The sequence below is a fragment of the Zosterops lateralis genome, assembly GCF_965231275.1.
Source record: "Zosterops lateralis genome assembly, chromosome: 1".
Taxonomy (NCBI): Eukaryota; Metazoa; Chordata; class Aves; order Passeriformes; family Zosteropidae; genus Zosterops; species Zosterops lateralis.
Window position 1 is genome coordinate 117,607,897 of NC_139762.1, and position 12,171 is coordinate 117,620,067.

Here is a 12,171-nt window from a genome sequence, read left to right on the forward strand (position 1 = left end):
ACAGTGATAACCCTAGGACAATTCAGAAGCTTGCACCATGATCTAAGCAGCGACTTCCTTGGCAACTGAGTACTTTGCAACACTGCAAAACAATGCCAGTGCCATGTCTCCCAGTTCAGCTTCTTTTTAGAAGCCTCTAATTTTGCAGTAACTTTTTTTTAATCATATCCTTAGGTCAGAGCAAAAGGGTTTTCTTATTCTTCATGTCACCTCTGAAAAAGTACAAGCATAAAATTAATGAGTCTGTGCTGTTGCTGTGACTTGCCCCCACAGTTTTATCAAAGAAATTTCTCCAGAAGTGTTGATTTTTCTTAATTTCCCTAATGAAATATGACCTACATAGCATCAGTTATTAAAGAAAAGGCTAATATCAAAAAAAAAAAAAACCCTAAGAATGAATTTGAGATAATAGCCTCAAGAATCACCTGCTTACCTACTTTTTATAAAAAACTTTGTTTGAAATGTAAGCATGTTCTACACATATACAAAAGCCCTGCTGTGACATACAGCAAAGGACTCACTGTGACTGGACATCTGCATTCCTCTCTGCCAAGTTAAAGATGAATATACTTCTAAAACCACAAGTAGCTTAAAAGAATGCCAGAACATTTAAGAAGGCACCAGATTTTCTTTAGACACATAAAAAGGCACCAGTCACGCTTTCTTTAGTTATATTATCCTTTATTATTTTACAATGTATTTCAAAAACTTTTACAGATGCTTTAAACTGTTCTACAAGAGCTGCAATACTGTCATAAAAGCACACCTACAGACCGAATGCACAAACGAACTGTAATACCTACTGGTATTGAACCATTAATATCCAAAGGGTGTAGTCTTTTAGTAAATAGATGTGCAGTAATGCAAATGCAAACAGATGTTAATGCAGAAAAACAAAACTCTGCATTCATGGCTATAGAACAGAGGACTTTTCAAACACATTTGGTACTGTAACATTCTAGACAGCAATATGAATAGCATTACATATTTAAAGCAATACATGCCCTGAAAAGCCTGTATTTTCAATCTGTGCGTGTAAACCTGAATCAAAAATAAACTAAATATATTAAAAAACATGAGACATCTAGTCTGCCAACAAGATTGTGTTGTATTTTTTTTTTCCTTAGAATGACATTTAACCCAGGTGGGTGAACTCTGACCTGCATTATTATTATTATTATTTTACATTATCATATCCTCAGCATTTCTATAGCACTATGACAGCCTGTGGGGTTTTTTTTATTTATTCCTTGTGCATAAGCACAGGAGAATAGCTTTGATGCATAAAATTCCTTTTCTGAGTCTCCAAGTGGTAAATATGATTCATATTATAGTGAATACGTTACCACAAAAAAGCACTGTATAATGATGTTTATAACATGTTCCAAAGTTCTCAGCTGTATTTCTCTGGTGCAACAAAGCAGGGGCACTGCAGCTTTCAAGCACTGTGTATTGAATCCTCTCACGCACAGTGTTTACTAACAGCTCAGATATATGTTATTCTCTACCTACAGAAGTTTTGCTTTTATTATCACTTCTGATCACAGGAATTACTAAGACATCTTTAAACTTATACTGTCTGTAAGTTACAGGGCAAAGCCAATTGTTTGCATCTGTTTTTAAGCCAAGCTGATGTATTTTCACGGGAGTCTCATGAAAGACATTAGGAGGAAACAGTAATTGCATATTGGGATTGTTAAGGGAAAACAAACAAAATAAAGAGTCAAAATTTACGAGCGTGGCACTGTGGCAAAAGAGGCATTCTGTCCTGCTTTATAGTTCAAGTTTAAAGTTTTAGTTACCATTAAATATTTCCTAACAGTAAACACCATTTCTTAATCAAACATAGTCTACATTCCTCTATTCTCTGCAGGCAGAGCTGCAATGGGTCATCACTACATTAGACCACAGCTTTTTCTGCTAGTCTTCCCAGTTAGCCTAAACAGCAGTCAGTGGTATTTATTAGTTATATATATGTATATATATATTTATATCAGTCAGTCACACCCATCATTACAAATATGTTCTAGTTTATTTACTGTACAATGTATGTATACATATTTGTGTTTTTTCAGTCCCTTTTTTCTTATCTTAAGCACTCCAATGGTTCAGGGCAGGCTGGGAAAAAAAATCAATATATATAAAAGGGTTACACATTTCAAGTCTGTAGTGATTCTAGTTTAACAGCAAAAGGGGATCCTCGTGCTCATGCTGTGAACACGGCTGGCAAAAACAAAGGCAAAAAAAAAAGAGGCAGACTGTATTTCTCTCTGGAGTCAAAATCTAGAAAATTGAACAAAACAATGTTAGTCCAGAGGGATGTACAAATGAAAAGGGCATTTCATTCAATGTACAACTGGAGCTATTAAGAATTTTCTTTCACAGAGGCCCTGAGACGAGTTGAATGGATTCTCTCTACCATGTGTTTCATGTGAAGTCAAACTTAACTTAAAGCTCTATAGGTATAGCATTAACATTTGGTATACAACAGTGGACCCATTTTTAAAAAGTGAAGCAATAAAACCTACATGAAAAACTAATGAAGAACAATTTGATTGGAGGCCTCTGTCCTTTGAGCCCTGTCCTATCAGGCTAAACGTCCAATAAAATGTAAAATGCAGCATACATTTGCTTAATCTAAAATTTCCGTGATGATTTATTGCAAATTGCACTTGGCAGTTCACCACACCAATGGAAAACTGGCCCCCTTGTTGGTTCATTCACACAGTCTTTCAACACCAAATACAAGTCACCAGTAGAAAGATCTCGATAGAAAGTTTGCTGCTGTGCTGAGCCAGCTTGCTGCACCTTCTGGGTGTGACCCAACACGAGACACTGCCTTGTCCTGTTCCTTAGTAGGGCTCTCGTCCTCTGGCAAATACTCGGGTAGATCTGTGTTCTGCTCTACTTCCACTGGAGTATCTTGGAAGGGAACTAGCATCTGGTAAAACACAACAGATTAAAATTATGTCAAACGTAACTTAAAAGAATTAACCCAAATTATAATATATACATGTTCAGGGTGACAGGCATGCGCATTGTGGGACTCCCCCCATTGCCCCATAGAGCAAGAACATAAATGGAACCTTCTTTGCTTAGGAGATACACAAGAAAAGCTTTGGCTTAATAGGGAAGAGAAAGGAGCAAGACTACATTTTAGAGTAGCTGTGAAACAAAAGCACATCAGCAACTCCAACCAAGAAAATCCACCACGTTCATTGTGACCCTTTTCATATCATTATGGAGATAATTACAGTACTTTTGTCCTTCTTCTGAACATTAATTTCTGTTTAACTGTTTTATGGATTCATATCCTGACATAGGATATCCTTGATTCCCCTTATACTGGATGTGTAGCACTCAAGCTTAAAAACTTTTGCCTACTATCAGATGTTATGGGCACAGAGGTGCTGATATTTAAGATACAGCTGAGCTGTAACAATTGGTATTTAGAAAGATACAGATCCTACCTCCTCACCACTTTCACTTTTCACAACTTGCTGTGCCTTCATAACTTTGGTTGATGCTATTGCTGTTGCCAGCGCCTACAAATACAGGGGAAAAAAGCAAGAGCTCAGTGCAACAGAAGGCAAGAATGTGAGGGTCTGGAGGGTTACAAAGCACTTACCTCTGCTTTTAAATCTGAGCGAATTCGGACCACGCACCTTTGAACAGCCATTTGAAAGGTAAAACTAATAACACCTTTAATTTTCAACAAGGCTTCTTCACAAAGATTCCTTCGAGACTGAAAAACAAACAGAATCCCACAACTAAAAAACATACCATGTGAAAATGCTCACAATTAATTGTTAAGGTGTCCCTGTATGTCTCAAAGCACATGGTTACAAAAGTGTGGTTGAGTAAAAGAAAAACTAAGACTTACATTTTAGTGCACAAATATTCGACTCTTGCCACAAAAGAAAAATTTGCTTACACTTTAGAAGTCAAAGAAGGATGGAATCAACTGTAAATAATTAGAGAAGTGCTGAAAAGCAAAGAATGTTTTTCTCCGTGTGATCAGCTAAACAGTCCCCTCTGGTTAAGTTCTGACTGACTGAAGTGCTCATTGATGAGCAGTTAGTGTTTAAGTTGCTATTTATCAGACACCTTGGCTCCATACTGACTGAATGCATCAAAGCAGCTGTTGTATCTTTCTGCTGCTTCATCTGTGGCAGCTCACAGACACCATGGCACAGCATACATTTAATTCTTATTTTAAAGGGAAAATATTTGGTTGATAACCCACAGAGTGTTATGTTAAAGCAAGTGACATCACCTACTGTGCTGTAACATTACATTGACCCATACTATTGCATCTGCTACATTACCTTAGAATGTTCTATTTTTTTCCCCTTTCTAATACTTGCACAAGATGGTTGCACCAAAATAATTAAAGTCTACTTGAAGAGATTGCTGGCACAAAGGAGATAAAAAAAGATGGACTGTATCGGAAATTAACTAACAGCCTTTACACAGGTTTAAAATAATGATATACTTAATTTTTTGTTTCATGCAAGGTTTAAAATAATTAGGTATTTCAAAGTATATTTGCATTAGTTACCAAATAATCACTAGTCAGTATTCGCTGTATGCACAACAAGCAAATTAAATTCTTTTAATCTCTATAAGAATAAACTGAAGCAGTTTGGGTGGTTTTTTCAGCAGTTTATCACATACACTGAAAGAATTAATTTGTGTAAGTTTATGTATTGAAATAGCTAACATTTTTGCATTTTCAAAAAAAAAAAATATTGTCAGACAGGCTACCTTTACTATCCAAAGGAAATATTTGATGCAAAGATGATAGGCTGCCTTACACAAGTGAAAGTTGAAACCTACTTCTGAACACAAGAAGTAACTTTCATAGCTTCTTAGCCTAAAAAAATAAATTCATACATAGGTGTGGAGCAATTCTGTGACAGAATTCAGCTTTTTACTCTTAAGATCCCAGGTAAATCACAGGCACTTCAGTTTAATTCCAAATGAGGCTTTCAGTAATCAGATAACTGGTGAATCATTTCTTAAAAGACAAAACTTATTAAGGTTCACACAAACTCCTTAAAAAGCTGGCAGCTTGGCAGCCACAAGCTTTGCTGCACAGATACACTTTGCAAATGACATTTGACTGGCAGGTAGCCACAAACCCCAGCAATACACAACTAAACATGGTACTCCTGAAGCATAAACACAGGCCAAATTTAGGTTATTTCCTTACACACCAAACCCTGATTACCATGCCCCTCAAAACTACTACTAAAATGTACAGACTAGAAAACTGACTGAGGGACATGCCACAAACTCCTGAGTTACTGCCTTGTTTTTCACCTTTATCACCAAATTTGATTATTAGATCTTAAATTAAAACACCTGACACCACATTAAACAACAAATGACCTTTCCCCTCTCTTCCTAAAATGATCAATATCTACTATTTGAAGTTTTGAAATCCACAAGCATTTGCAGGATTTGCAAGCATTCCTAACAGCAGCTTCCATTTACAAATGTCAGGGACTGAGAACACGATGTCTAAAGCTCTGTGTTTACTCATTATGCCTCTTCAAACTCATAATGCAACCTAATATTCTCTGCTACTTAAGTCAGGAATAAACTACTGAATGAAACTAAATGTTTTTTGTTGCTCACAAGCTTTATCACCTTCCCATTCCCAACTTACCATAACATTTAAAACAGCATTACGGGGATGTTTCACTTCTGGTGAGCACCTCTTAACATTTCTTTAATGATCTGATGAAATACAGAACTATGTATGCCAGCTATCTCAGCCTCTGCCCAGCCAGATTTTCCCTTAACAACAAGCTAAGAAAATATGCTGGTATGAACTACCTGCGGTTTTCCTCTCTGAGATGAATATCTAAATACTCTACGCTTTTTCACAATACCTTTACTTCAGCATTGCAGAGAGAAAACTCCACAAATATTGCTATGTTCCATTTGTTGAAGAAAACAAAGACATGCTTTTAAGATAGAATTGGACTACAGGCAAAATATCTAAACTCACAAAGTAGTTGTGGATGAAATTTCTTGCTTGGAGATACCTGTGAACAAACAAATCAACTACAAGCTTAAAAACAACAACCCTATGGGACTGAATTTAAAAAATTTCACAGAGTAGAAAAGCCAATGGTGTTGACAAAGCACTGCCTTTCTGGTTAGAGCAAGTGCTGGAAGGCCAAAACTGTAAAAAATATTTGTATAAAGTGAGCTAGAGCAGCATGTTATTTCTAAAGGAATTAACTATGGTCTTAGGAAAACAGAACAGTGGGTATGCTGTTGGTAAACTGGGCCCGTGGACATGCTTACTTGGCAGAATGTAAAGCAACAAAGCAAAGGATCAGGTTTGATCATTTAAAATGGGTACAAAACTGAAAGATACAGAGTCCGGAGGGCACTTGTGGATAACATGCTTAAACAGCCTACATGCTGTTTGGCAGCCGTAAAAAGGCAAACATGGCCCTGGGGTGTTATCTACAGGGGTATGGGAGATAAATCTGTAGAAGTTATTCTGACATTACATAAAGACTCAGTGAGACCTCATTAATTCAAATGCCATTCTGGTCACTACAGTAGGAAAGATCTCACAGACAATGAAAAGATGCAGCACAACCAGTTCAAAGCAAATACACCCTTTCTAAATTAAGACTAATAATAAAAAACCCTTAGTGTCTGAAGTCTCTCAGCACTAAAAGGAAACCTTTTTTAGATAAACACACTCATACAACCACAAGAGATCCTTAAGTGAAAAATGCTGAAGGCACCTTGTTTATTCTATTCTATCTTGAAAAACCATCAAGAAAACTGCCTTAAAACATCTACTTTAGGTGTTCTGAGTAAGCTCAATTTATGCAAGATTTCATACGTATCTCATGCTTCAAAATACAGTTCACAGAAACTGCTGCCAATTGATGATGTCAGAGAAGGAACCTGACTGGGTTTCTGGGGTTAAAATAAATCTCAGTACAGCATGCCTTATTTACACAAACTCTGAAGGTTTCCTTACCGAATCATCAAGGCCATCTATATGCAAAACCACTGTCTTGGCACGTTTATTTGTGCTGCCGAGGAAAAACTGTGCTTTCCGCCGACGATAATTCATCTCATTCACATTGTCCATGTCTGACATGTTGGAAGACTGAAGGATATCATAGACTTCAGAAGCCAGAAGTTTAGTCTCTCCTGGTGTAGTGGTCCTTAAAGAAAAAAAAAGGGACTAAGATTTCCAAGTATTTGTTTTCACATTAGTACTGCAAAAAGCTATTGATTACATCCTTGCAACTGGAATATTCCATGTGGTACAGTCAAGACATAAGAAAAATGTTAAGTGGGAGAGCAGAAATTAGGTAAAACTATTTCCTTTTCCTGATTCCAATCTTCATGTCACTTTGTTGATTCCATGCTCATTATAAACAGGTCTGTTCTCAAACAACATGAACACAGTTTACATCAGTTTGACAACTTCAAGCCAAACATGGTAGTACATGGTCAGTGCTCCAGGGTTACTTTGTGTTGAGCTCTATTTTTTTAATAACAAAACTTCTCCAACTGCCTTGTGACATGTTTTGTTTCCCACTTTCCTTGCTACAAAATAAAAGTGATTTCTCTGTAGAACAATGTTTTCTTCTCCAAAGTTATTGGGCATCAGCAACACAGCAGAAACACAAATTTTCTTGAAGAATCCAAACTTATTCCTGATGAGACTAAAATTAATGGTATGAATTATATGATAGCATTTTTTTAGATTGGAAAAAAAAGTAGATAATAGACTCAAAATATATTGAATTCTTTTGATTAATTAATTTTAGTAAGGTACTAATATAAATCTGTTGTCCAAATTCAGCCCTGTTTTAATTATGCCAGTGATTTAAAGCTGTGTGTAGAAACAAAATTATTACTGCATCAACTTGCAATTAATCTTAAAATGATGAATGACAGCTTTGCGGCTTTGTTTAGCAAACACTAAGTAAGTAACAAGTACCTTTAGATTTATTTTTTTTTCCATTTGACTTTTTTAATTACCAGACATTAAACACGTTTTCCATCCTACCATATGGACAAGAGAGAACACTAAAGAAAGCATGTTAGGAGTTCTTTGCTTGTGGGGGTCTCAGCTAGCCTTTTTCTTTTTACTTCTCTGCACCTTGCTTTGAACAGCACCCATTTGGAAAGGAAAATGTCAGCTCTTGTGAGAATTCAGTGGATTAAAAACATTCAAAAGGGAAAAAAAAGAAAAAAAAAGATTGTAATAAGCAAATAATCAAGACCTAGAAAGAGAAAGTATTCCAACATATGCTCAATTTAAATACATGCTTATGTTCTGCTTTCCTATACTGAAAAAATCCTTAATTAATTCACAGAAACAAGTGCTGGGAACTCACAAAGATTTCAACTTCATCCTTCCATAATTTATTAGATAAAGTAATAGAACTGAGGATAAAGCCATGTCCCTGGATGTCTTGACAAAGTAATAAATCAGGTTTTGCTGAAGTGATAGCTTATCAAGACATTGAGGAATTAACCAACCTATTAGTTTTGCCAATTTCTTTCAACAACAATCCTGTCTGTATCAAGTGATTTACAATAGAGGAGTTTCATTTTTTAGTAAGTTTAAGTACAGTTCACTAAGCAAACTACTGAAAATGTCACAATTCCACCTACAGCACTCACTATGCAGTTGGTAAGGGGTTTTGCTTCAAAACAGTTGTACTATAGCATCACAGAGTTAAAAAAAAAGTCAGCAAGACAAATGAGAAATAAAGCATTGCTAATATTTGCCTAAATATATATGTATGTATATATATGCATATATATACACATACTTACACAAAAGAAAGAATTTAAAGCTGTTACCACGTCAGCAAATATAAAATATTCAAGTGCCAAAAAGCAAAAAAGGAACATGATTTTCATATACGTTTTATTCTCCCAACATTATAGCTGGCACAGTTCTTGAAAACTAATGACTTGCTATTAACTGCACTAGTAAAACAACCTTAAACTTTAAAACACAAAACTAAATCGAGTCTTATTTGACACAGTTTTTCCAAGATCTTTCTAAACCAAGTCTATACTGATAACATATATACATACACACTCAAACAAGATCAGAACACACACACACTCAAAATATTCTGATAATTTCCCGTATTTTTCCAAACGGAGGATTACCACTATCTACCACTAAGTTACCCCTATTACCTTTTAAAAACCCCCAAATGCACTACTTTAATCATTTTTAAAGAGAATCAGTAATAAGCAACTGACTGTGTAATAAAAAGCAGCAAGAAACTCAGACACAGCACTACAGGGGCAAGGACAATGGCTGCCACTTAGAAATATCAGATTGCAAAACAATCCCACGTGAAGGTATACACCAGTTTTACCCTGCAGAAACAATACTACACTTTCAGTAACTCATTTAAACAAAGATGCCCAAAATTCCTGACAAAACCTTCTACAATTTTAAATATGTTGGCAAAATGAGTGAATACAGGTTTTCAGCAACCTGTTATTTTTTGATCAAAGCAATTTCTGCAGCAGTTGTAAAAAAAATAGAAATCTTTGTATCTTAATATCAGATTAAAGGAATTTTTTTATGATTAAAGTGGTGAAACACTGGCACAGATTGCCTATAGAAACAGTAGATGCCCTAACCCTGGAACCATTCAACATCAAATTGGATGATTCAGTTACAGATATCCCTGCTCATTGCAGGGGGTTTGGACTAGCAGACTTTTAAAGGTCCCTTTCAATCCAAACTATTTTATAATTCTATGATCTTTAAGGAAAAAAAATACCTATCTGGAAGCAAGTATAATAAACCCTCTTGGTTGCAAAACCAAGGTGATGTTCAGTGGTGAGTCTGTTTCCTTACAATTGCTACTAAAAAAATACAGTGAAACTGCACATAAAATTAAACGACAGAAGAGTGGATTAAAAAAAAAAAAATCCAAAAAAACAAAAAAAAAACCCCTACTGTAACTCACAGGCTGTGGTTTTGTTGCCTAAAATGAGAAAAGTTTAGGAGAAGAGTTTTGAGGGCACTGACACCAGCCCTCCCAGCACCTGTGTCAGTAGTTTCAGGTAACACTGCCCACAGCTGCTGACCCAGCCTCCTGCCACCATCAGAGCAGCATAAGGGAACTCTTGCTGTGTCTCTCTCACTCCAGTACAGCACTTTGTCACCACTGAAGGTGCAGGTGCATACTATGAAGTCACTGCAGCTAGAGCTTGTTTGAGAACAATCAATAATTGGAACAATCTCACCAAGGGACATGGCACAGCCCCCATTGCTGGAGGTTTTCAAGATGCAGTTGGACAGAGCACGAGACAGTCTCATCTAGGTGCTCTTTCCCAGGAAAAGTTGGACCAGATCATCTTTCGAGGTCCCTTCCAAACTGGGTTGTTCTGTGATTCTATGACTAGTGTTCTGCTACCCTGCTAGGAAAATGGTAGCATCCACTTAGAGCAGAGTAACAGTTGGCAAGAGCTGGTTACCATCTCTTTCAGAGGCAGTAACATCTTACATTACTTCAGCAAGATTCAGAAGATGCCTGTCAGAAACCAAACCCTTCAGTTTTCACTGTCTTCCTGAATTCCTGTCATCCTAGATTGCTGCCTGTCCTTCCATCATGTTCACCCAAGGCTGGCTATATAAGAAATATGAACACAAAATCCAAGTGGCACATGCTGTATCTGTCAGAAGAGGATACAAGAAATAGTTCTCATTTTCTACACTATTAAAAATAACTTTTTCAAAACGGTCTAAGTGCTGCAGAGGTTTTATTAGCGTAGCAAGACTTCTTTTAAGTTTTAGCTAACCTTAAGGGACACGAAAACTAATGGCTACAACTCCAAAGGTGTATGTGATGTGGGCAGAGTATGGATGCTTGGGAAGAATGCGTAAGCAGTGTACAGCGTTGCGTTTGTACAACTAGCACGTGAGTGAAGTGCACGCAGCATCAGAAATTATAATAGAAGGGCATGACAACCTTCATAGCATAGCTTCATCTGATGCAAAGGTAACTTAAAGAGACTTAGTTTCTTCCTGTAGAAGAAGCACAAAGACTGAGAAAGACTAATATAGTGATTTTCCCCTTTTAAAGAAGGGCAAGACATAAATAAGTTTATAAATACATACATGGGGGCGTGAGTGTGTAAAAGATAAGTCTTATCCTTTTTTAAGCTCCAATATTTTATGCATCCTTTTAAAAATAAGTGTGTGTACATACTTGTAAATTACATACAAACTCCTGCATCAGAGGAAACATGCAACTGTAATCCTGCTCAAAGTAGAGCAGATCCTGTACACAAGCACAGGAACTATTACCTGCCTTTCCTTAGTAGTACTTATTGTGCTCCAAAGACATAATAGCCAAACGTGTAACAAACACACTACATCACTTCATTACCATGTTTCTATTGAGTTTATAACCTTGACACAGCAGGTTTCCAAACAAAAGAGGGGATTTTTCTTTACCTAAGAAACAATTATGTCCCAGACTCTATCAAAAGGAGGTTTATGTCATTTAATTCCCAAAGTTTCAGTTCTGTAGAAACTCTGCTTTTGTGGATGTCCTTGCTCAGTTCGCCCACTACCCATAGTAAGATGATAAAGTTAATTGTCCATTCACGAAATTTCAAGGCTCTGATAATCTCTGAACCCCTGGGAAGGCGATGGAACAAATCTGAAGGTGCCCAGGAAGAGTGAACCCAGATTCACAATAAGGAAGTCATGCCTGAGCACCCCAGAAGCCTTCTACAATGAAATGACTGGCCCCACAGGGGTAAAAAAGAAAATGGGTACTGTCTGTTGACACTGGCCCTTACACAATCCCCACAGAGAAGCTGGTGAAGGATGGATGGCTGACAAGATTGTGATGTGAACCAAAAACTGTCTGGATGGCAAGGCCCAGAAGGCGGTGATTGAGCCCATGAAACCCAGCTGGAGGTCAGTATCTAGCAGGGTACATCAGGGGTCAACACCAGGTCCCATTCTCTTCAGTATCTTCATTAACCATCTGGGACACAACGGCCCCTTAACAATTCTGCAGATGACACAAAACAGGAAGGAGTGACAGTACATCAGACAGTTGTGCCAGAAAGACCTCAGCAGCCTGGAGAAATGGGCTGACAGGCATCTCATCAAGTTCAACA

The 12,171-nt window shown here is 37.0% G+C and overlaps 1 protein-coding gene across 2 annotated transcripts in view; it reads right to left on the minus strand.

The window, feature by feature from the left end:
• Window positions 1-660: 660 nt before the first annotated feature.
• The window catches only part of ARMC1 (armadillo repeat containing 1), a 32,796-nt gene continuing 21,285 nt past the window's right edge, over window positions 661-12,171 (minus strand). For both annotated transcript variants that reach the window (XM_083870057.1, XM_083870058.1), the window contains exons 4-7: window positions 7,019-7,208; window positions 3,629-3,745; window positions 3,471-3,545; window positions 661-2,941 (exon numbers count right to left, since the gene is read on the minus strand). In XM_083870057.1, coding sequence (XP_083726183.1) covers window positions 2,750-2,941; window positions 3,471-3,545; window positions 3,629-3,745; window positions 7,019-7,208 — 574 coding nt within the window. In that variant the 3' untranslated portion in view covers window positions 661-2,749. The remainder of the gene's footprint in view (window positions 2,942-3,470; window positions 3,546-3,628; window positions 3,746-7,018; window positions 7,209-12,171) is intronic.